Below are 24,925 nucleotides of genomic sequence, written 5' to 3' on the forward strand. Positions count from 1 at the left end.
GGCTTCCATCCATAACTATGATTACTTTATTGGAAGTCATCGAACCCAATCAGTGTAACGGTGGTTTTGGATTATTGGCAATACAAGCTATATAAGTTACTATAGCCGTAACTTGTAACCACAAAACAGTGTTGCGAAAAAACTGTAATGTAAATTAAAGCCCTGGCCTTAGTTTAGGTATTGCCGAACGTTAAGAAACTTACAACGTACCTACCAACTATTATAAGAATTTCAGTGATAAGGTTTTGGAAGTGGAAGGCACTCTATCAAACTAATCATACTTATACAGTGCTATATACTATAACGCCTCCGTGGTCTAATGGTATAGAGCGCGGCTCTTGACTCGGAGGTTGTGGGTTCGATTCCCGCGTTGGAAACATGTTATTTCGTGACAATGTAGGCTGATCACCTGATTGTCTGACAATAAGATGATCCATGCGTCGGATGGGCATGTAAATAGTCGGTCCTGCGCCGGTCTTTCGCCGGTCGTGTCGGTCTTCCGTCCCACTGGGTTATGAGAGTAAAGGAATAGAGAGTGCTCTTGTGTACTGCGCACACACTTAGGCACTCCTGACACCTCACACAAATTACTCCTGCGTAGCTGGCCTGGTTTCAATGAAACCGGCCACCGTCATCGAAAACCGGTGTGGGAGCTATTATTATTATATATGTACTATATACCAGTGTTTCCCAAACTTGTAGGGATCGCGACCCATCTACAAAAAAGTTTAAAGTTCGTGGCCCACCTTGTGTCATGAAGACAAAAAGCGGTATGTCGCTGCCGCTGACCATAATATCATCATCGTCAGCCTACTGCCGTTCACTGCTTGACTTGGGCCTTTTCTAAAGCTCCTCACCACACCCAATTCAATTAAAAAACGTACCGTACGTAAGTACAACAATCCTATAGTTTCAGAGCCCACCCAAAATCTACCCGCGACCCACCAGTGAGTCGCCACCCACACTTTGGGAAATGCTGCTATATACCTTTAGTACACAAACATACATACATATTTATCACAATCAATATTTGAATAATGTAATATTGACGTTGTAAAGGTGAAGAATCTCTTGCGGTAGGAATTTGAATGCATCACGTCATCGACCGACGACGCCGACGGTCGTGACCGACGCGCATCCGCTAACTTATAGCTTTTGTATACAATATTTATAAATAAATATCATCATCATTATCATCATCTCCATCATTATGAGTCCGAGGTCACATTGCGTTGAAGTTGTTTTGATATGCCATATTATAATCGTTTTGTTGCGTCGGATCCGATGTTCGACGAAATTATAGAAAACTAAATGACGCCCGCAACTCCGTTGCGCCAAAATTCGTTTATCGCGTGGGAACCGTACATTTTTCCAGGATAAAAACTATCCTATGTCCTTTCCCGGGACTCGAAGTATCTCCATGCCAAATTTCAGCAAAATCGGTTCAGCGGTTCGAGCGTGAAGAGGTAACAGACAGACAGACAGACACACTTTCGCATTTATAATATTAATATGGATGGTCACTTTTCCAACCCCTCTAGTTTCGTTGGAGGGTAGGTTGGAGGTTAAAGATAGGATAGTGAAAGCAGAGTTGTCACTTCTATCGTGGATTTGCAAGTCGTCGCAACGCAGATGTGGAATACGCAGCGACGACACAACGCATTACGCAACTAACCACAACGCAATTGAGCAGGGTTCCGCATTTATCTACTCCCTCAATATTGGGATGGGCCACGGATGGACATTAAAGCCTAAAATATAAAAAAACTTACTTTTTATTTAGTCTGAGCAAAAAATAAATCGCCTTATCATAAGAAACTTAATCCTTCCTGACGTTCGTAGAAAAAACACCTTACATGGTTACTTCTTAGGATGATAGGCCTCACATAATTTATCTATTTATAAACTAGAGGTAGTAAGTATACGCGTTATGAATAACAAACTATAGGTACTACCGATACCGGTTGAATCTCTACGCGCTATAAAAGCCGACTTATAAGGATTTTCGTATTTTAATAAACTTAGAACAAAATACGAACTCAAACCTTTTTCCTCCAATCTGCAGATACGTTTTGTATATTAAGTGGCTTCATGAAATATGTGAACATATATGCATAATATATTTTTGGTGCTGGAGATAAGTACTTTTAGTCAGGGAACCTTAGATTTTTTTTTATTATTACTATCAAGCTAATTATTTGTGAATAGCTTCATTTTGATGAGACAAACAACATGTTTCTCTGCGAAAAATTTTGAAAGTGGTAACTAACAGAGATAGAAATGATTTCATAGTTTGATTTGATGTAGCCTGTAGGGTAGGGTTCTGTAATCAACAAAACTTGGTTGACTACGGTACCCTAAAATGGAATTCTAACCAGAAGATGTTTTGTATATTGGTAGGTTAATAGTTATATAATTTAAGAGTAACATTGTCCTACAAATAGAACAATCCATATTTTAGGACCATCAAATCAAAGTATGAAATCTTTTCTATCTCTGTTAGTACTTAGCTACCACTTGAAGATTTTTTGCAGATAAAAATGTTGTTTCTCGTATCAAAATGAAGCTACTCACAAAAAATTTGCTTGATAGTAATCAAAAAAAAAAGTTCTAGGGCTCCCTGACTATTTAATGCGTTTGTTTCAACTTTTAACTACAATCATTTGATATAATAAACTACATAATATAGACAATTAGGTACCATATATACCTACTACAGTTCATCGAAATAGAAACATACATTTTACACTTAAAAATTTCACTAAGTTCATCACATTTTTATACCTGATATTACATACAAAATTAATACTATTGACTTGTAACTTAGTCTACTTTAAAGGGTAATTAAAACGAAACGCCTTTTCTATCTGCATTATAATATTCTATTAATTGTAACCATGTTGTAAGACGTAGGTAACCTTACAGTAGTAAATTATGGACGTGTTTAACATAATGTATCTCATTATTGCAATCTCGCCCTCAAATACCTCAACAACGCCTTCGACTATTGCACATACGCAAACAATAGTAAATATTATAATTAGAAACCTGTAGTATGAATGTCGTTGCTGCGCTAGTCAACTCTCCATACAAACGTTCTTGGAAATGTTTTCTCAAAACATTGTTGATTGTAATTTGTAGCACAATATATTGATGTTCGCATATTTAACTTTAAATATTGTAATACTTTATATTTTGTTGACATTGCGCATTTTAAGCTGTCTTAAATATACCTAAGGTGTAGCGTTTTTCTAATTAATGAGTCTATGCAGTCTTAATGAATCTAAATCTAATGTGCAATCAATCTTCGCATGTTTCAATCAAAATCGCTGTCATTAAGGAGAAACTTAGCAACAATTAAATTCTATTTATAGTATTCTAACAATTCGAAGCGTGCCAATCATTATACACTTCCCTATTAAAATTTTTACTTTTCAATCAGAAGAGATTCACATCAATTAGTAGAATCCTCGAATTTCTCTCAAATTTAGCCATAAAATTGGTGGACAGGTTCCTTTTCGTGTCAGCGAGAATTCGGAGAACACGTTTAGACACTACGAGATGTGACCAGGTACCGTTAATAGTAAAAGTGACTGACAATAGGTCAAGTATTGTTATTTGTTAGCCATATCGCGCATATATTATGTCTAAGTAGGCGACGAACGAGACAAGTAGCATAGTTTATCGCGACACTGACACAAATAACATAATTAATACGTTTCTCACAGGTGGAAGAAAGTGAATCAGTATAAATAATCCATTATTTTCTTGATAAGAATTCAATCGTCATCTTAATTAGCATAATATTTATATCAAATCACAATCTCTGCGAGCCCCCCTTTCTCTGTTATCTTAAAATAACCTAATCATTCCGATGACTCAAGGTGTTCGAGTTGGACTTATTCTAATGCCAATGTTCTGGTATTTCAGAGGAAGACTGGGCGGAGAGCACCGCGTACCTGATGCACGAGGGCTTCGACGTGTCCCCCCCGCGCCGCGCCGCCTCCCCGCCCCGCGCCTCCCCGCCGCGCCGCGCCCTCTCCCCGCACTCCCCCCGCAACTACAACATGGCTGCCGACTTCCCCGACGACTACGCCGCGCAGTTCCGCGACCAGCTCGCGCCCTTCCGCGAGCAGACGTTCGAGAGGCGCTTCCGACACGAGTCCCTCGAGCGCGGCAAGGATAAGGCCGACAAGTACTCCGACGACGGACCCAACTACGTCCGGAGGTTCGTCCCCGACACCAAGCACTCCAACCGGAGCATAGACCGAGCCGAGGAGAGGCGGTTCGGCAAGCTGCAGCGCGGGGCCAGCGAAGGCAGCCTCCAGATTACGGACACGTCGCCCAAGGAGCGCTTCAACGTCGCCAAGGAGAAGTTCCGGAACCTTGAGCGGGAGAGGTTCAACAGGGAGCTCCAGGCACACATGGCGATGCGGCGGAGCATGCTCGAGAGGAACGGTCGCTCCACATCTTCCCCCGAGGAAGAAAGACGAGACGAGCGACCCGACAGGCAGAGGGATATGAGCACCCGCAGGGAAAACGAGCGCTCGCTCCGGGAGTTCGAGCGCGCACACAGGGAACCCGAGCGATCGCTCAGGGAACCCGAGCGTTCGCTCAGGGAACCGGAACGTCCGCTCAGGGAACCGGAGCGCTCCCACAGGGAACCGGAGCGTCCGCACAGGGAGCCCGAGCGCCGAAAGGAGGACCGAGTGCGCGATTTGGGTGTCCCGGATCTGGCTCACAGGGAAATAGAGCGGCTGCCTCGCGTCGGACGGAAACGCGACGACGTGAAGCGATACGAGTACGGCTCCGAGGACTATCTGAGCCGGATCGAGCCGAAGCCGCACCGGGACGAGTTCGACCGCTACCGGGAGAGGCGGGAGCTTGACCGCCGCATCGAGGAGGACGAGATCGTGGAGCCGGTGATTGACGAGCGGCGCCGGGACTGGTCGGACCGGCAGCGCGGATTCAGCCGCTCGCGGCTGGTGGAGGAGCAGCGCCAGTCCTACGCCGAGGGCGACCGCTTCTACGAGCGCGACTTTCGTGAGTTCCGCGAGCTCGCCGACCGCCAGCAGGCCAAGTACCGCCACAGCTACGCCGAGCCCCTCCCGCGCACTCGCCTCGGCGCCGTCCGCCCCTACTGAATGCCATATGGTCCGAGCCCCGAAGGACCTAGATAAGTGTTTACTGTATAATATATACCCAATATACGAGATATATCGATAGGATACGTTGTTATACTTGTCTCAAATACGCGAATCAAAGATGCCTGCTCAATATGAGTTTACAAAAATATTATTTTTCTACTGTACTAATGTAGTCATGTACAAAACCTGAACACATTTTAGGAGTAGTTTATAAAATAAACTTTATAATAGGGTCTTACTCAACCGACATTACAAGCTGACAATTTTGTAACAAAATGACTTAAGAGTCCGGGTGCCATCGCAATTATCATACAAACGTAATACCTATTCCCCATTTCCTATACGAGAATATTTACCATATTTGAGTTATTATTATCAGTGACGGATTAACCCTTAATCAAATTAAGCAATTATAGCCTAGGGCATCACGTCAGAGGGGGCACCAGATGAAGCACAAAAAAATTCGTCCTTATAATTATCTCACTCTCACGTCACCAAAAAAGTTTCTAGGAAAAAACTGATGTTGGGGACCACAGGCATGGATAGCTTAGGGCATCAAGTAGTCTTAATCCGTCACTGGTTATTATTCAGCTTAAGATAGTAATTACCTAGGTTCCTGTACAAACATTCACTGCAAAATATTTACATACCAAAAATATGAACGATTACAATTTAGTATGTAAATATTGTAATCGTTCATATTTTTGGTAAGTATATAAATATAAAATTACTATCTTAAGCTGAATAATAACTCAAATATGGTAAATATTCTCGTATGAGAAATTATCTTGGTATTACGTTTGTATGAGAACTGCGATGGCAGCCGGACTCTTAACTGACAAGATTGTACCTCTATTAAAAATTAAAATATACAATTACTTTTTGGCAAAATTGTCGAATTGTAATGTTGGTTAAATACCCTGTAGGTAACTGTAAGCAGTTAAAAGTAGATTTATAATATTTATCTGTATAATATGGTGGTAACAATGCACAAAACGAAATAACTAGGTACTTATACATTCCTTATGCAACGAATAAAATAGTTAATACTCAGAGAAATTCATATACTTTGTAAATATAATTTATATTTAAGCTATATTATTATAAAACGATATATTATATTATGTATAAAATGTATGGTCTTTGCATTTTGAATCGGGTACAATAAAATTGTTAGTCCTTTTTAGAGATTATTGGTGTGTTATATTGTCCAATATGTTCTTAGTAAACGCTGGTAGATTAAGACGAACGAATTCAAAGACAAAACTATTTAGAATTTACAAGACGAAATATGTTAGAAATAAGGCATTGTTTACATGTGTTCGATCTGCAGAACTTTGGCCAGTGCTTAAAGACATTAGCACCAACATTTCTTATTCAATTTCTTGCATTTTTTTAGCAGATCGACTCGATGTGATGGGTGCTGTTCTAATCATTATTGTTTTGATTGATTTCGACCAATACGATAATATTTAAATCGTTGGCCATTTTGTTATTATTAAAGTTAAGAAATGTATGCCAAGTCTTGATTAGAATAACATTTTGCACTAAAAATACGGGAACTGCCGAAAATAAATTGTGTTCAAGTAATTTCTTAATTTCTGCCAAATTATGTTAAAATTGAAATAATAAATTTGGTTCCTTAATAATGTAGCTTACTACTTTCAAATTGTATTAGACAGTCAATGCCACAATGATTTTTATTATTAAGCAATGTTATACTTACTACGCATATCTCAGTAAATAGATACTATGTTAAAACAAAACATCTGAAGACTGACAAAATCATAAATAAAATATACTTAGTTTCTGCTTGTCCATTCATTCTAAGTTGTATGCGTATTCATTTGCTTTAAATAATAATAATCAGTGGCAACTTCATTAAAGTGTTATTAGATTTTAATTCAAAAATCAGCTTTTTTAAAAGCTTTTATTATATTTTGTCGAAAGCCTGCTCGACAAACCAGTGTTAAATAAATCCGTCCATCAGTTTTGGCAATGTAACTGAAAATGTTAATAAAAATATGTAAAAGTCTTTTATGTTTTTTAGTTTACCCTAAAGCAAACATCGCGACAAAAAACGTTATGTTTCAAAATACAAAGTTGTCTTACCTCCAACTATACTGTTACCCTAGTCACTGACCTCTATGCGGGCTCCACACTCGCGGCGCGAATTGCGGCCGCGATTCACGGATGTAACGCACCGTGAACACGACGCGAACAAATACGGCCCTCTACACTCGCAATCTTCGCATTTACTTTCGTGCATTTGAGAACGGACGTTGAAGTCACTGTTGCTGCTGCTCTGACATTGTGTGCGACTCTGAATAAAAGCGAGTGTGGATGATGCCACGTTCGCGCTTCGCGAGCCCTTTGTCGCTGGCCAAAAAACCGACACCGGACGGCCGACGGGGAAAGCCACGAAGCGCGAACACGAAGCGCGAACACGACGCGAAACCCTCCACACTCGTGGGTCGCGGCCTTCGCGGGCTTTCGCGCCGCGAGTGTGGAGCCCACGTATCTTATAATACGCTGGACTGGCTATGCCGTATAAAATGACAGCTATTTTATTGGATATAGGTAATCCCCGCGTTCCACTAGCTATACAAACGCTAACGCTCAAGACCGTAGTTTTTCCCATTCCACTTGCATGTGAGCGTCAGTGATATAAGGGTGAATTTCAACAAATGACCTTTTTTATCATATCGGTGAACTTTTTTATTTATACATATTTTATATACTTTTCAGGTTTTATGTATTCTTTAGGACACAAAATGTTCCCAAATTTAATATCATTAACGTATCATTTAAGACTAAGGAGAAAATTCAGTTTGAATTCTGGTTTCCACCGATATGATAAACAGGCACCGATTTTTATTTCTGTGCACCGATATGATAAGTTTAACCACCGAAATGACATACTAATCCAGCGATATGATAATATTATCTTCATAATATTATATTTATAATATAAGTATTTATTTTGATACAGAACAGAGTACTTAAAATAAAATTAAAATATTTTTAAAATGCTTTACAATATTTGATGTAAGGACTTAGAATTAAAAAAATATATATATCATCGTTGTCTTTACCGATTCAGTGCGGATGACACGGCAGCCGTGTCATACAGGTTTTTAACGTATGGCGTATGACACGTGAGCCGTGTCATTTAAAAAACTATTGTATCTCCCTCAAATTACACCTTAGAAAGTTCTTCGTCTTAATTTTCCACGTAAAACAAGCCTATAGGCTTCGCCTCTGAATATTCTGTGAATTGAAAAAAAGTAGGGGCCGTCAACCTTTTTTAAAGGTGCATTCATTGCGGATTACACGGCGGCCGTGTCTTATGGGTTTTTAACGTGTGGCGTATGACACGTGAGCCGTGTCATTTAGAAAGCGATTGTTTCTCCCTCAAATTACACTTTAGAAGGTTCTACTCTGAACAAAACCGTCTTAATTTTCCACGTAAAACAAGCCTATAGGCTTCGCCTCTGAATATTCAGTGAATTGAAAGGAAGTAGGGGCTGTCCTCTTTTTTAGCCCGGCCGTACACTATCCGAAATTTCGGATCAGAAAAATTCGGTCAGACAATTCGGTAGCATATGATCATAATACATCCCATATAACCAAAATAACCATATTATGTTCCTAATTGATTTTCAAGAAGTCCACTGGATCCTCATGGTTCCCATCATCAGACCACCACTTTTGTGAACATGGTACCAACTCGAAACCGGATCAATCGGAATAAATACTGTATACAATAAAAGAAAAATTTAAAAAATCGGTTCACAAACGGCGGAGTAATCGTTGAACACACATAAAAAATATCCACAGCCGAACGTATAACCTCCTCCTCCTCCTCCTTTTTAGAAGTCGGTTAAAAAAACTTAACAACGAACTTCTTTAAAATTTATCTACGAACGTATAATTTACATCGGAAACCCAGATCTATTTAATATAAGTACTCATTTTTCTAAATTTGAAACCTACAAAAGGTTTGCAACATCTGAATAAAAAAATCGCTTGCCTGCCATTTTCAGGTTAACACTTAGTAAAACTACTCGAAATCAACTCAAAACTACGTAACCTTCCGTTAACATCAATGGTTTTGGTTCAACTAAATAAAACAAGTTAAAAAACGCCTAAAAACCAAGAAAAACAATAAACCTTTTTGAACGTGGCGGGTGACACGGTAGCCGTGTCACCTACTTCTATGGCGTATGATACGGCTCACGTATCACGAGAAAATTATATGCCGCCACGACTGAAAGTCTTCAAAAATGTGCGCCGCATTGAATCGGTTAAAACGAACTAGATGTGAAAAGAAAAATTAAGTAAAAACTTTAAATTGCCCAATACATCCTTACATCCATTCATTTTTACAATCTTGCGCATTTGTAATTTTTTTTGTATACTTAACGAAATGCCACTAGATCAACCGATATGATAAAACAATTCACCGATATGGTAAAATTATCAACCGATATGATAAAGCAATCCACCGATGTGACAAAACTGTGCGTTGGTCATGATTCCAAACACCGATATTAGATTTAAGACACCGATTCGTTTTTTCTTATCATTTCGGTGTAAATTATCATATCGGAGGTTAAAATGACCACCGATTACACCGATATGAGAGCAGCGACGTGGGAAAAAACGCACTTTTTAGGAAATTATAAAAAATGCATTATATCTAAGATAAATTTGGTTACAGATAATGAAGCTTAATCACTTACTACATTCATTAGAACCAAACAACAATTTTAAAACTATTAATTACATTTTAAAAATTCAATCACCGATATTATAAAATAATTGACCGAGAGCATTTTAATGGCATACTTATGTTGTTCACGGGAATATGCAGCGTTTTGAACCAAATCCGTCTTGACTGCGTGGAAGCGCCCACTAAGGAGTAAATTAAAATTGGGGTGGGGGGACTGTCCGACTCGTCGATGAAAAGTAATGCTTAAATTTCTTTTATCCAGCGATATGAGAAAAATTCTCAGGACAAGTACATTTGTGCCTCTAAGTAACTATAATCGTTAATTAAATAATAAAATATGGTTTATAATAATAGATAAACTAATATTCTATGAAACAATATAAGTTATACCCTTAAATTGTTCATATTTGCTAGTATGTAAGCGTTTTTGTTTGTAAAAAAAGTAGAGGGACAGCACCGATTTGATAAAAATAGATATTTAAGTTATTAATTTCTACCTTTGTAATAGTCCTATTTTTGCCACAATCCTATAGCTACCCATTGAATAGTAAAACAAATAATTTACAACAATTTTCCCTTTTTTTAATAGTAATTTCAACGAAGACAATAAAAAAAGCCGTTTGGGAAATTCACCCATAAACTCAAGTGAAACGGATTATGGAGCGTTTTAGCGTTATGAGAAAAGTTTAAAAAAAGCATATTTTTTTATACATTGAACAGAACTTGGATATTAATAAGATCCTTTTCTTGAAGTCGTAAATTAAAGTACTTATATAATATGTAATTGTGTATAGTTAAGTGTATTTCTTTTACAAATAAAATACATGTTATATTTCTTATTATTATTATTTTTTACTCTTATTTTAATAACATTTTAAAAATTAAATCACATTAAATTTTAATATAAGTTCCTTTTCCGCTTCCTCATAATGAGGAAGTTCCGCAATATTTTGGGTTCCTCAACCGTTACCGCATCCTCATAAATAAAAATAAAAAAATCCTCTTCCGCTATCGCTTCCTCAAAATTTAAGAGGAATTTATGAGGAATTTCACTGCGCATGCGCGTCGCGTATCTAATTATGGCAACACACAGGCTATTCACTCATCTTATTTTTTGTGTGCGTGTGTTGTGTATGTTACTGAGCGCCTCCTTAACTGCTGGACCGATTTTGATGATTCTTTATTAGAGTCCACTGGAAAATGACCTTTTAATTATTTTTTGTGTAATGTATGTACCTAGTTAGTAGTTATGTACAGACAGGACAAAGGCTTTTGGGTTGGGTGATGGGTCCGCTAGTATTTATAATTTCCTATCATCTCATTCCTCATCCGCTTCCTCATCCGCATCCTCTTCCTCAAAAAAATATCCTCTTCCTCATCCGCATCCTCTAAATTTGCGCGTGACAATTCCTCTTCCTCCTCCTCTTCCTCATACTCACTTCCTCAACAACCCTAGTTTATATTTCTCTATGTATTTTACTAACAAAACCACCAGTGTTCCCAAAGTGATAATGCGCATAGTAATTTTCGTAATTTTTCGGCAACGGTCGTATTCCCCGAGCGTCGGAAGACGTCGCTGCAAGCGCTGTTTGCAGCGACGTAGAGGCGTCTGACGTTGCTTATAAGTTACCATGGTAACGCCGCGACGGCTTCCCGGTGAGCTATAGCACCTACGGCCCGGCCGCACCTGCGTCTATCGTCCCAAGCTTCGTGCTATGAGACGATACTATTGGACGATACACGCAGATCGTCCAATACTACGCAGATGCGGCCGCGGCATATTGACTGACCGGCAACAGCGGACAGCCACCGGCTATATGATATTTACTTCTATTTCCTTTGAACAAGGTGCAAAATGCAAGTGCATTGCTTGGGGCTCTTACCTTTCATAGATTCGGGTGTTTTCGTGATTACGACAGTTAGCGAAGATTTCCATGCGCATCATTAATTTGAGAGTACCATGTACTTTGCATATTGTCTCATAAAAGTTAGGTAACAAACCGCGTAAGTCAAATTTGAAAAGTTTACTCCTGTAAACCTTTATATTTGACTCACGTATTAGATACTTATTCGTAAATTTTCGTCTCTCCTCAGACGAAAATTAGTATTTTATACAAAAATCATTTGACCTTTCATTTAAAACAATTTCTTTGTCAATTAAACTATATCATTTTAGTTTATTTAATATATTTCAATTAAGTAATACTTACTATTGTTTCTTATGAAATAATATAAAGTTTTTTGTCTCTACTCTCTCCTGAAAACTTTCTGAACATGGCTTTCACGGTATTGTTGCGTTAAAATTATAAAAAAAAACTAGAATGCCCACTTCGACCCAGCTTCTGGTCGTTTTGGGCTCCTGGAATATAGCCTCCCAAAATTTTTTATTCTAAGTAATTTTTTGATTTTTATACTCGGATAGCCGCGTTTGTTCCTCGTTTGTTCTTGATTGTTCGTTATAAATAATGGTTTGTTCGTTTTTCAAATAAAACAATTATTTTTAAATATTATTTACAATTTAATAAAGAATCCTTACAAGTATAAAAATATTGCACTTATATTGCACAATCGTAGACATAGGAGTATTTTATAATTACAACAAAACGACATTTGAATTCACATTCGAAATACATAATGAGACATTATTACAATATTATAATATAATAAAACATGCTATTATCAACCGTCATTACTCATTATTCATTAAACATCTGGCATACGTACAATACCAAAATGTGTAACACCATAATACGCAGAAGTTAAAGGAAACTCTGGGCTAACATGTACCTACCAAGTTAATTTATGCGTATTAGAAAAGAAATAAATGAAAAAAAATTATAAAAAGTACATACTTAATATTATATAAAAAATAGTACAAAAAGACTACTAAGTACATTACAATAAATGTCGTTTCGTTTAAGACTATGACTGGAAACTAAAATTATGCATTATGATATTTTATAAATAAATACCTACACATACATAGTTTAATACAAAATAATCATCGCAATACCTATATTAACTCCTTATTAACAAATAAGGTGGTATACGTGAGATACAATCAAATAAATAAAAGTTACTAATGAAATTAATGTACAAAATGCCATAAGACTTTCAATGTACACACTTAAACTTTTTCGGGATGTTTATTTAGTAACTTGTGCTTAAAAATAAAATAAAATAGCATGACAAACCCTATTCATGAATCTAATCGATGACAAAAAGTTACACCGAAATTAGTAAATTTTAGAAATTAAAAATAAAATATCAAGTTTCCCAAAAAGAACTACCTACATTTATGAAAATTTTCGTCTCATCCCATAAAATGAATAAATACGTAGAAACACCTCGGAATTCATATCGTATAATGATATCAATTTTGATAAAAATCCCAAATAAATCAATGGCAAAAGTAGATTTAAATAACAAGAAATAGATAAAAGTCACTAGTAACAGCTTGTTACCCGCACAGTAACAGTTACAAGTAACCCTAGCCTCTTTTCCACGAGCGCTTTAAAATAGCGCTAAAAATTGAATTTTGTGCTGATAATGGAATTCTGCACTAATTCCATTCTGCGCTAATAATGGAATTCTGCGCTAATAATGGAATTCTGCGCTATTAATGGAATTCTGCGCTATTAATGGAATTCTGCGCTATTAATGGAATTCTGCGCTATTGATAGAGTCCTGCGCTGAAAATGAAATTCTGCGCGTATAATGTAATACTGCGCTGAAAATCGAATTCTGTGCTAATAATGGAATTATGCGCTTATGATATGAGTTGTAAATCGATCACACGTAACAACTATTTTACCAATTAAGTAGATGTAATATACCTATTAGCGCATAAATTCTATTATTACTAACGCCACAAAATGCTCGTGAAAATGAGGTCTTATACGCTTAAATCTCAACAGTCATGCTGCACAATTAGTTCTGTAAATGTATTATAGAAACAAAGTGCTGTCGATTAAAATTTACATCAAGTGCGTTCAGAGTTACGAGCAGTTTACCTCATGCAGCCTCACTCCCGAAACTAGTTCGATTTCGAATTACGATTCTGAAAGTTTCGATCATGATCCTCAACAACCTTCAAATCGGAATGGTGTTGAGCAAACACATCAAACTTTTCGATGCTTGGCCATAATGCATTTGGCAGTTTCAACAGCGAAAAACAGGTTCAAATTACATAATATGTAAGGTAAATGACTAGTAGATTGGACAGTACCAGTCATTGGAAAAAGCACAAAAACACAATATTTATTAATGTTGCTTTAAAAATGTCCTGTTTTTACAGTAAAAGAATGCCTGTTTTTAAATAAAAACCGTCAGTTTTTAAAGCAACATTAATAAATATGGCGTTTTTGTGCTTTTTCCAATGACTAGTACTGTCCAATCTACTAGTCATTTACCCTACTTAATATCGAAATCGAATCGTTCGAAATCGAAAATTAAATAAACTTTCAATTTCGAACTTCGACTAAGAAAATCTTGTCGAAGTCGGGAGTTCCAAAATGACCGATATCGATTCATAATATGTTTCGGGAATAAGACGACTCTGAACACACTACGGGAAGTATCCTAGCGTGTCCTCCAGACTGGCGTTCCTACTGAGAGGTCTGTGGTCGAACATCTTCGCGAAGGACGGGGTTGTGGGTCCGGCCTGGAGGCTCGTCCGGCGCCCTCCGGCCAGAGACCGGACGTCCGTCCGCTGGGACAGCCGGACGTCCGCGAACAGCGCCGCCATCTCCGCAGACTTCTTCACGCTGAGAGCGTCCTGAGACCCCGCACCGGTGCTGCGAACTGGAACGTAGGAAACAGTTTGAAGGAATTTTCAACATACAAGATACGCGTGGAAATATTTTTTAGATGAGAAAAGGCAGAAGGAAATATACAAGCATTGCAAATACACGAAAAGGCTTAGAATCAGCCCCGAATTTATAAAAAAGGCGTTAGCCCACGGCCTAGGGGCGGCAGCGTCCAGTGGCGTAGTCAATAATATCTAGTTTCCTTCGATTTCACATCGCAGGCGCTTGCAATGCCTTATGTCAAATTACATACATTTTTGATTTGTAACTTTGCTGTCTGCCAGTTCATAATCAAAAATGTAAGTGACGTAGGGGATTGTTAGGTGGCATGTCCTTTGGTGAATTTAAATCCCATGATATGTAAGAGTAAACCAGAACGTACCGGTGAGCCGTTGCATGTTCCGCGGCCGCTTGTCCTGCGGTCGGTTCTGCAGCAGCAGCTCGTAGTCCAGCGCCAGGTTGTCGGAGCTGCGCGCGCGCCGCGACCGCGATGACCTGCTCCTGGAAACGTGCAACATTCAACTTTAGTGTCATGTCATAAAATCTGAATTCTTTCGTAGGCCTGCGCAATTGTATTTTTTAAAATTCTTATAGGTACATATTATTTTTTATGTTCAAACAAAGTCCCTGAAGGGCAGTGCTTCTCGTCGCTAATAGAGATCTGCTCTTTCGTAGTAGGTTTGCAGATTCGTCATAGTCCGGACATTCCGCTGGCGACAGTACATCCAAAAAAATTGTGTGGCAGAAAAATTCGGGTAAGATCCACACTGGGGCACTGCCCCTAAAATTGATGAGGAATAATAGTTTTGTTTATTAATAATGTAAGGCAATATAAAAGAATTCCTTTACAATATAATATTAGGTGTGTAACGTGTAAACAATAGCTCTTAAATGATGTAACGAAAAAACTCGAGGTGCACTCATAAATCGCACTCGTAGTACGTGGTAGTACGGACTACGGAAGTGCACAGCTCGATAGCCAACACGTACTTGACCGTTATTTCGTAATCGGATAAAGTATCGCCGTTACAACCGGAAAATAATCCGATAAACTCTTGTCTTAGATTTAAACAATTTTTCATTTTATTATAAGTGAGAAATAAGCATAGAGATTAGAAATGGATTAGTGTGGTTAGTTAACCATAGATGTGGAGAAACTATAGTAGCCCGTGCTAAAATCCGTTTCGCTACTTTACCTTATTTAAAACACATTAATGTGTGCGAGAAAATGGAATTGGGTGGTCAGTGGTCTAGATGAAGATAGTCAACTGTATAACATCTCCTGGAGTTCCAGCATAGAGCATGAAAATTGAGAATTTTATATATTCATACATACTATCAGGGAAATTGATTCTTATACAGGTGGTCCTTCGTAATTATGCCAAGTTATGTTATGGCCAAATTCAAGACAAATCACGGTGGACAGGGACTCGACATAGCCCGATCAAACAACGTAGCTCTGCTTATGAATCAATTTCTTTAATGTCTATGATGTATTCGAAAATTATTTAAAGCTTTTAGAGTATTGACCTAGTTTTCGTCTTGCCGTTGTACTCGTCGAAGGACTTGAGGCGGTCGGCGTAGAAGTTCCTGGCGGGTTTGAGGTAGTCGAGGCTGTGCGCGGTGGCCAGCCGCCGCGGCCCGCTGCAGTAGCACTTGTTGCTGTCGGCGCAGCTCTCCGAGTCGCACGAGCACACGCTGTAGTCGCCATCGTACGTCTCCCTGGAAAATTATACAAAAACGTTGCAGCAAATATAAATAACGTTAAAGGAATTCTAGAAGATAAAGTAGTGTCGGTTAAAGAACTCTCGTTTATTTCTACAGTTTCTGAAACATGTAGATCGTATTAAAATTGCTTTTCTAAAGGAGTGCAACACCCGATAACTGATGTGTGGGTACGTAAGCATGGGCCAACCCAGGATTTTAGCTGGGGGGAGGGGGGGGCAGCATACCTGCTCCGAGAAGATGGTCGGTCTGGTATATTGAAACAAAAAGTCTTGAAAATTGACTTTTATTAATCTGACTGAAAATATAATATTTTATTTCCAAAACTTCATTTTGCGCAGAGTATATTACACGTTTTTAAACGTGTAACCTACTCTTCAGGTTTCCCACTTTCCAGGAAAATTGACGTTTATTTTATCTTCAGCTGCCTGGGTACGCCCATGCACGTAAGTGAAGTTGCATTCGATCAACATTCATGGGACTTGACAAAACGCATCGCTAAGGGCCTGATCACACCTACCGAGTAGAGTGGCCTAGCTGACTCTACTCAGGACCTAAGTGACATGGGGCTTTCGAAGCCTTAATTAGGTCAAATCCCATTTTTTGTTTCTGCTTTTTTTATCAAAACTATGGAACACTACTTAATATTAAATATAATATATAGACTCTCTTTAATACGATAGCTTTTGTAACAGTTATTATTATTAAATCACTAGTATATACTCAGTTAAAAAATTACAACTAAATTATGTGCGAAATTTTTCCACGAAACTCTTTACTTTTAACTCACACATACGTCCTGCATCAATGAATTCGTGACAATAATGTGTTAAATATATTTCTAATTTAGCTGATATCTAAGGTTAATAATTATTTCTGGCTCGATGCAGAAATGAAATGTGTGTGGTAGAACTAGAGCATGACAAATCGTCGGCTCGCGACGGCCGCTCGTCGTGAGCTACAGAATTCAATTACTTTCTGAGGAAAATTTTTAATTTTTTTGTCTATTGTTTGAGTGAGTTTGATATAATAATAAGTGCGCTGCCAAAACATTTGCTTCCTCTCTCAAATACATGTGGGTGTAACGAGCGAGTTGAAGTCAATATTTTAGAAGCAGGTACTGTTATGTTCCATGTTAGAGAAATTAATAAAAAGTACTCACTTAAAGCAATCTTTACACTTCGTCTTCCCTAGTAGTTTAGTTTGAGTGGAATCTTTCGGTTTGTAGCCAGTCTTCAGGGAGCAGTAGCATCGGTCCACGCAACCCTCCGACTCACATTCGGAGCAGGACACGTAACCGCTCGAGCTGTTCCTATTCTGGCAGCCCAGGCGATTGCTCAACGTAAGAAAGTCTGAATCCTCTGAAGCAGAATTCCTTTCTCCCTGTCTGTGCTTGCCGCTCCGCTTGGAGACGTGCACCGGATTTTCCGAGCGTTTGGAATTCCTCTCCCTCATCGTCTGTCTCCTCGGCGGAGGCAGCTCGGGCTCCTTCGGCTTAAACTGTCGTATGTCGTAGCTCGAAGTCGAAACTGAACTTTCCGATATCTGTTTGCTGTCCGTCGGCTTGGGAGCGTTGAATATTATCTGCGACTTCTTGTCGTTCTTCTGAAAATCCTTCCCGAACGGCAGACGAAATACCATTCGGAGGCCGCTGGCTCCCTTGAATATTTTCTTCCTTTTAATTTGGAACGTGCTGTTCTTTCGTAGGACTCGTTTCTTCTGCTTCTTCATTATGGCTTTACTGTGTTGGAATATTTCGTCTTTTGTGAGCGTCACTGCCAATTTTAAAAGGAACTCCTTGTATATGGGTTTCAAATCGTTGAAAGACATTCCCTCCGGATCTATTATGGCATCTAGTATTTCGTCCATCGAATGCAAGTTTTCTTGAACTTTGAATTCATTAAAAAGTTCATTAAACCCCAATGGCGATCCACCTCCTTTCTTTCCATTGTTTCTGAAAAAAGGAGTGCACGGTTTAATTTCCCTTGCTCAATGTTACTCGTAATTTATAAGGCTGAAATAATTTACTATTAATTGGTATAAAATGTCTGGATAAGAGGAATGTAGCGGACGCGGTTACATTAGCACAATTATGTTCACGCAAGATGTCGAAACTCATCAAGCGTGTTCAATTCGATCTTAATAAAGTACTTTTGCTGTTAGTTAATTGGTATAAGAAATTGCAAACTATTTATAGTCACTATCATCGTCCAGCTATCAACACCGTTCGAACCACGTTCGAACATTACTTTTAAAAACTATAATTTTTCTTATTCTTACCTCAACACAATATAAGAATATGCATTTAAATAACAATTTTATTAACCGGCTTCAAAAAAGGAGGTTATCAATTCGACGCGTATGTACATGTAATATTTCCAGAACTGCCCATTTTTCGTATAATATGTTTGTCTATTACCAGCGTCTGAACAAATGTGCCAAATTTCAAAAGTATATGTATGTATGTTTTTATGTTTGTGTTCGCACATCTCTGGAACTACCATTCCGATTTTAGTAATTCTTTTTTTGTTGTACTAGGTATTGTTCAACTTAGAAAATTGTGCAAGTTTCATTAAAATCGGTTCAGTAGTTTTGGAGATAGGGAGTGTTAATTCTCAATTACATACGATTTTGAAGTCGGTTTTATCTATTTAGAATAGAGTTATTTAGAAAAAGTTTTTGCTTACCTGTGTCCGATCGATTTATACCTAGTTAGGCCGCCGGCGTTCAAAAAACTTCCTGATCGTGGTATGGCCACTTTTGTAAGAATATCACCAGACTCACTAAGAGATTTCCTAAGACTTTGGCTTCGTTTTAAAGACTCCTGCGGCATTTCCGCCTGGGAGTGTAAAAAAGATTTAGTCGGTATCGGAGGCGGTAACGTCGGCGGCCTCTGAATGTTTTTCTTTCTCTCCAACTCGCGAAACATCTCTATCCGCTCCGAAACTTTACTTCTCATCGAGGATTCGCTGCTCGTGTGGTTCGGTGGAGGTTGAACGCGACTTACTCTTCGATACTCGTTTGCGGCAGAATTTTTGGAATTACGAGTGTCGCTACCACTCGTATCGTTACTTTTAATCAAATCTAATTTCGCCTTAACTTGGTCGACTGTTATTCTTTTCTGTTCCCGGGGGCTGCGAGGTTCCAATCGATCCAGCTGATTATCCGATAGAGATTTATCGGTCTTAGAATTTTCCACGTAGGATCCGTTGGCGGAGACGCCGTCGGCCCGGTCGCTGTCGCCGCTCGTGGAGGAGGTACTCCGCTTCTTCCGCGGCGGTCGCGTCGGTATGTCGTTGGCCGGTATACTACTCGCTATACTCATACAGCTGACTCCGTTGCGATTCTTGAACTTCTTGTCGTTGTGCCCCTGCCTGCTCATGTGCGACATGAGCGATTTGTACAGCGTGGCCGCTATGACTATGGCGTCCTCGGTCGTCTGACATACGAACCCGTGGCACTCCAGCTGTTTCGCGACGCCGATTTTCCTCATCACGACAGCGAAAAGAGGCGAATGTGAGTTTTCGTTGTGAGAGAGGATGTATTTTTTGTCGGACGTCTCCAACGTCTTGAAGAGCGACTGTCGGTCGATGTTGTCGGGGTCCGTGATCAAAGGAACGAACGCGTAGCTCGGGCGGTCTCGGTTCACAAAAGATTGCACGACAAATTTGACGGCCGACCAAACGGCTATCGTCGGAAAGGGATTGAGTTGCTCCAAATCTCCCTTCTCCCCCTTGTATCCCACCTTGAGACCGCTCTTAGATATTTCGAGACGACCGGAGAACGCGTTCTTGTTGCGGTAATTTCTTCTATATGCGAAGTACAGATCTCGGAGAGGATCCTGAAGTCCGGATAGGCTAGTCACTTTGCTCTGCAGCGGCGTGGAGCCGAGGTAGTGGACGTTGAACACGTGAACGCCGATCATCTCGGAGACTTGCGGGGAGTCCCCGGCCATGTCCGCGAACATCCTCTCTATACGGTCCTGGACCGTGTTGTTAATTTTTTTAATTTTATTTTGGGCGTAGATGCTGTCATCGTCACATTTCCCCTTTGAGATAATGTTCAAACTGGACTGTAACAAAATAAATTTATATATAAACATTGATTCTCAATTTTTGATTTACAAACTTAAGTAGCTCACTCACTCTTTCTTTTCGCGGGGTCTCCGATATAGTTCCATATTGAGGTAGACTTATGAGGGACCTCGTGTCGTCGAAAAGCGCGTCGATCTTCTGTTTGTATACTGAGAGTGAGGAGACACTGGGTGCCCGAGCCTCCTCATCATGAGGTCCCAGGTGGAAACCGTTGATCGGTGAACCGCCACTGTCGCTGGTCACCATCTACAAGTAATAATTATTAATGAATACAAAATATATTATAGTATTTATTACACAACTTTATTTTCGCGGTCTATAAAGGTCTACCTTTGGTCCAAACAGTACACTGTACAGCTGATATGTAATTGAAATGTTATATTATTATTATAATCGTATTCAGTTTTAATTGTAGTTGTTTCAATATTATTTTTTACATTTGATGATGAATATATATGATACATCATAATAAAAATTATACATTTAAATAAAATTATTTAATAACGTTTATTAACGCAAGTAACACATTAAGTAATAAATAAATCATCTAATCGAAGAAGATACGGCATAATGTTCAAGTATGGATTTTAATTAATGACTAATGTAATACATGCTATATTATATACGAGCTTTAGCTCGCGGCTTCGCTCACGTTAAGAAGTATTATTATATACAAACTTTCATCCCCTATTTGAACCCCTTGGGGTTGGAATTTATCAAAATCCTTTCTTAACGGATGCCTACGTTATAACATCTACCCACATGCCACATTTCAGCCCGATCCGTCCAGTGGTATGGGCTGTGCGTTGATAGATCACTATGTCAGTCAGTCACCTTTGAGTTTTATATACATATATAGATTTTATTGACTACCCGTGATGTTGGTATCACTTTCCTCTTAAAATAAACCTTCCCTGGACTTCCACAAATATTTCAAGACTAAAATTTTTAAATTCATTTACATTGATTGTTGAATGATTTACTTAATTTTAGCAAGTTAAAATATATTTTGTTACCTTTTATTTTGTGATTGGGCACCAAGCCCAAAGATTCTTTGCATTTTTGTTCTAATTCATTTCACGTCTGGAACCTCTGCAACAAATATAATATTAACAACATTAATTATTTTTTAAACATTATTTCATAAAAAAATAGTAGATAGCTTATTTTAAATACACCTAGATACTCGTATTGTATACCCAAGGAACTGTACACATAGAAGACAAAATATTCTCGCACGGTTACTCAATATCTATACATTTGACACAAGCAAATAAAACATAAAATATACATAATTTATTATCTCAGTAACTATAGTACACAAATAAAAAATCCGAATTGTAACTAAATTTCACACATGGTCAAAGTTCGATTGCAAAAAGCTCTCTATACTATTGAATGACGTTAATTAGTGACCAACTTTTACGAACAAATGTCTGACATTAGACAGTAGTATTGAGTCACTGCTATCTAGAGACAGTACGCCAGCAGAATCGAATCAATCTTCAGAAGTGACTTGCAAACTTAATCAACTTTCACTGTTTGTAATGATTCAGAAGCTTTTAATGAAATAATGCTGCAATCAAGAAAGAAATGAAGGAAATGGCCGAGACTATAAGTCAAACGGAATTTTGGAGATAAAAATGCTAATAGGTATTATTATTTTTTAACAAAAAATTAAAACCGACTTCCAAGGTAAAAACAAAAGTAATATTCTTAAAAATAATCTAAAAAGAATCAAATAATTCTTATTCGTTATTATAGTGCCGTCTTCAGACTTCGCCTAAACCTCAACTATTTCTGTAGTCAATCTTCGTACTTTTGAAGTCGCTACCAGCCCAGAAAAGTTCTGAGATCCTTGACATAGAACTTACGCTAAGGTAAGCTGGTACTGACTTCAAAAGCATGAAGATTGAGTACAGAAATAGTTGAGGTTTAGGCGAAGTCTGAACTGCACAGATTGTCACCAAGTTCGTGCGGGAGGAACCCGCACGAACTTGGTGACGTCCACTATCGTTATATTTTCATTTCGCCATAATTTCAAACTAAACGTCCAATTTTAATCATTAAAAGACCAAATGTTATCTACATAAACCGTACTTAGTGATGAAATAATTTATTTTCATAAGGATTAATTGCATAAGTAAAATAAACGCGTTTAAATGTTGTCCAAAAAAAATTCAAGATTTTTAAATAACAAAATTGTTATTGTGCCTTACTCGACATAGATAAGTATAGTGTGTCGCAGACTTTTTTGTAGATATTTATAAGATCTACAATTACTTAGAACATTTTATGGTTCTATCTTATATAGTTTCGGCAGCGTACGCAAAATAAGTAACTTTTCTGGTTGATTTTACACCTGGCGTCCGAAAAACCCAAATATATTATGAAACCCAATTTTTTCCAAAATAAAATTTAGCCAGCAGAAATAATGTAGAATTCATTGGCTTTTGCTTGGAGTAGTATAAAGAAAGCCAAAATCCTCGAACTTGTATCTATAAGGATTCAAAAGTTCTGTTGGAAGTACCTTTGGAACCAGGGTACATCCTGGTGCAAAATCTTACTTTTTGGTAGTATATGCCTAAAACACTTCAGAAAAAATTAAAATCACTATATGTTTCCATACAAATTTCAAGGAGTCTCCTCGATTCCTCATGGATTTCATCATTAGATCACCATTTTTGTGAACATGGTACCAACCTCGGATTTAACCCTGTACAACAACAAAATAATCATGAAGATCGGTCCACGAACGGCGAAGTTATGGTTGAACATACACAAATATATATATATATATATATATATATATATATATATATATATATATATATATTGTACTTATACAGATATGTTACGTCCATACTATTTTCCGGCTTAAATCTCTTCCGAACAATTTTCAAATTCAAAATTGCAGACATTGACATATTTGACAGATAAGTGAAACAAAAGATACGAAAAACCATTTACGTAAAAGAGACAGTTCTATTTTTAAACGTCGAATCGTATCGCTGTCTCTTTCTTCGCCTGAGCTATGACGAAAATTCGATTTTTTCCAGATTGTTCGAAAAAAATAATTGAAAATGTAAATAATCGAGGTATTTATTGCAATCAAGACATGTGGTAAGAGATTCCATGTGTTTTGTTTACTTTCGAGTCATAATTGGTACATTTTCGATACAGGCACGACGTCATTTTCAATTTATTTAGGTAAGACAAGACGCGGCACATTCGTGACTGCGCTCGATGCAGACTAAACAACAGACGGCCCAATTGGGCCGTATTTAAAGCTTCACAACGCGCGCGGTAGTAACATATCTGGTTTGAGTATTTCATCATTGGAAGTCGGTTAAAAATGCAGCTTCACAATGCAGATTTTATTTAGAATCGAAAAATTACTTCATGTTGACGTTTTAAATACAAAAGTCTGTCTGTCTATTTTATGTTTATCTATTTGTCACCTGATTCAAAATAAAAAAAAAGTTAATTTATAGACTTCACGCTTAACCGATTTTGATGAAATTTGGTATGAGGGTACTTTGACTTTTAAGTCCTGAAAAATTATTGCAATACTTCACTTGACACTTCCATACACTTTATAGTTTTGGCACTACTGTGGTCTGTGGAACAAGCATACATAGGGTGGCATATAAATAGATACTTATAGATTTTTACTACCAATATAAAGTCAATATTACAATTTTTATTGACATTATTACAACAATATTGTAAACACAATGAAGCAATAAACAATAAACCTGCGTTAAGAACGTATAACTCAAGTTATTTGAAGAATCATACACAAAAGACAGCTTACTTTCTTACTACTTTCATAACATTACAGTACACTGAATCTTGTACTCATAAATTTCACTCGCATTAATTTCGGCGGTAAAGTGTTGTAAGTCAAAATCATCATAATCTGGATCCGCGGACATAACAGAGAAAGCGCACGCGTCACGAAACGAGAGATCTCGTCAATATTAACTCGCTTTATTACTTAGGTTTAAACTTCATTTTTATTGTTCTTTTATGGTCACCAGTTCATGTAGTAAATATTGGGAAGAGGAAGTAGGATATTTTTTGAAGTTTATATAATAATTATGTTTTTTAACGATGACTAGTTTTACTTTTCTACTAGTTCAAGGACGTCCGAGGTGGCATGTCATAAAAATAAATTATCATTCACAAAAACACTTTCTCCAAGAAAAATGGCTTGCCGAAAAATCTGAAGAGATTAGTAATTTTATGGCAACGTTTATTGTTATTACTTTATGTGCTAGCAGCTAGTATATTCTCTAGTTATGTACGTGAGGTTATGTGGGGTAAACGGTAACCGCGAACGGTCCCCGTTACAGACTCAGCGCCAAATCGTATTTGCTAAATAGCGGATTGTTTAGAAAATATTAAAAATGA

At 38.0% G+C, this 24,925-nt stretch overlaps 2 protein-coding genes and 1 long non-coding RNA gene across 6 annotated transcripts in view; 2 read left to right on the forward strand and 1 right to left on the reverse strand.

Moving 5' to 3' along the window:
- Nucleotides 1-5,459, forward strand: part of LOC121728099 (stress response protein nst1) — a 74,463-nt gene extending 69,004 nt beyond the window's left edge. For all 4 annotated transcript variants that reach the window (XM_042116206.1, XM_042116208.1, XM_042116207.1 and 1 more), the window contains exon 7: nt 3,931-5,459. In XM_042116206.1, the coding sequence (XP_041972140.1) occupies nt 3,931-5,144 (1,214 nt within the window). In that variant the 3' untranslated portion in view covers nt 5,145-5,459. The remainder of the gene's footprint in view (nt 1-3,930) is intronic.
- A 462-nt stretch (nt 5,460-5,921) lies between these two features.
- Nucleotides 5,922-23,122, forward strand: LOC121728106. The gene is made up of 3 exons (XR_006035760.1): nt 5,922-6,638; nt 7,181-7,188; nt 23,108-23,122. It is a non-coding gene; the product is annotated as an uncharacterized LOC121728106 (long non-coding RNA).
- LOC121728098 overlaps nt 14,257-24,925 on the reverse strand; it is a 39,307-nt gene continuing 28,638 nt past the window's right edge. The window contains exons 2-8 of the mRNA XM_042116205.1: nt 21,526-21,601; nt 20,561-20,755; nt 19,103-20,487; nt 17,578-18,369; nt 16,221-16,412; nt 15,073-15,191; nt 14,257-14,685 (exon numbers count right to left, since the gene is read on the reverse strand). Coding sequence (XP_041972139.1) covers nt 14,450-14,685; nt 15,073-15,191; nt 16,221-16,412; nt 17,578-18,369; nt 19,103-20,487; nt 20,561-20,755 — 2,919 coding nt within the window. The 5' untranslated portion in view covers nt 21,526-21,601 and the 3' untranslated portion in view covers nt 14,257-14,449. The remainder of the gene's footprint in view (nt 14,686-15,072; nt 15,192-16,220; nt 16,413-17,577; nt 18,370-19,102; nt 20,488-20,560; nt 20,756-21,525; nt 21,602-24,925) is intronic.

This window comes from Aricia agestis, chromosome 6, assembly GCF_905147365.1.
Source record: "Aricia agestis chromosome 6, ilAriAges1.1, whole genome shotgun sequence".
Classification (NCBI taxonomy): domain Eukaryota; kingdom Metazoa; phylum Arthropoda; class Insecta; order Lepidoptera; family Lycaenidae; genus Aricia; species Aricia agestis.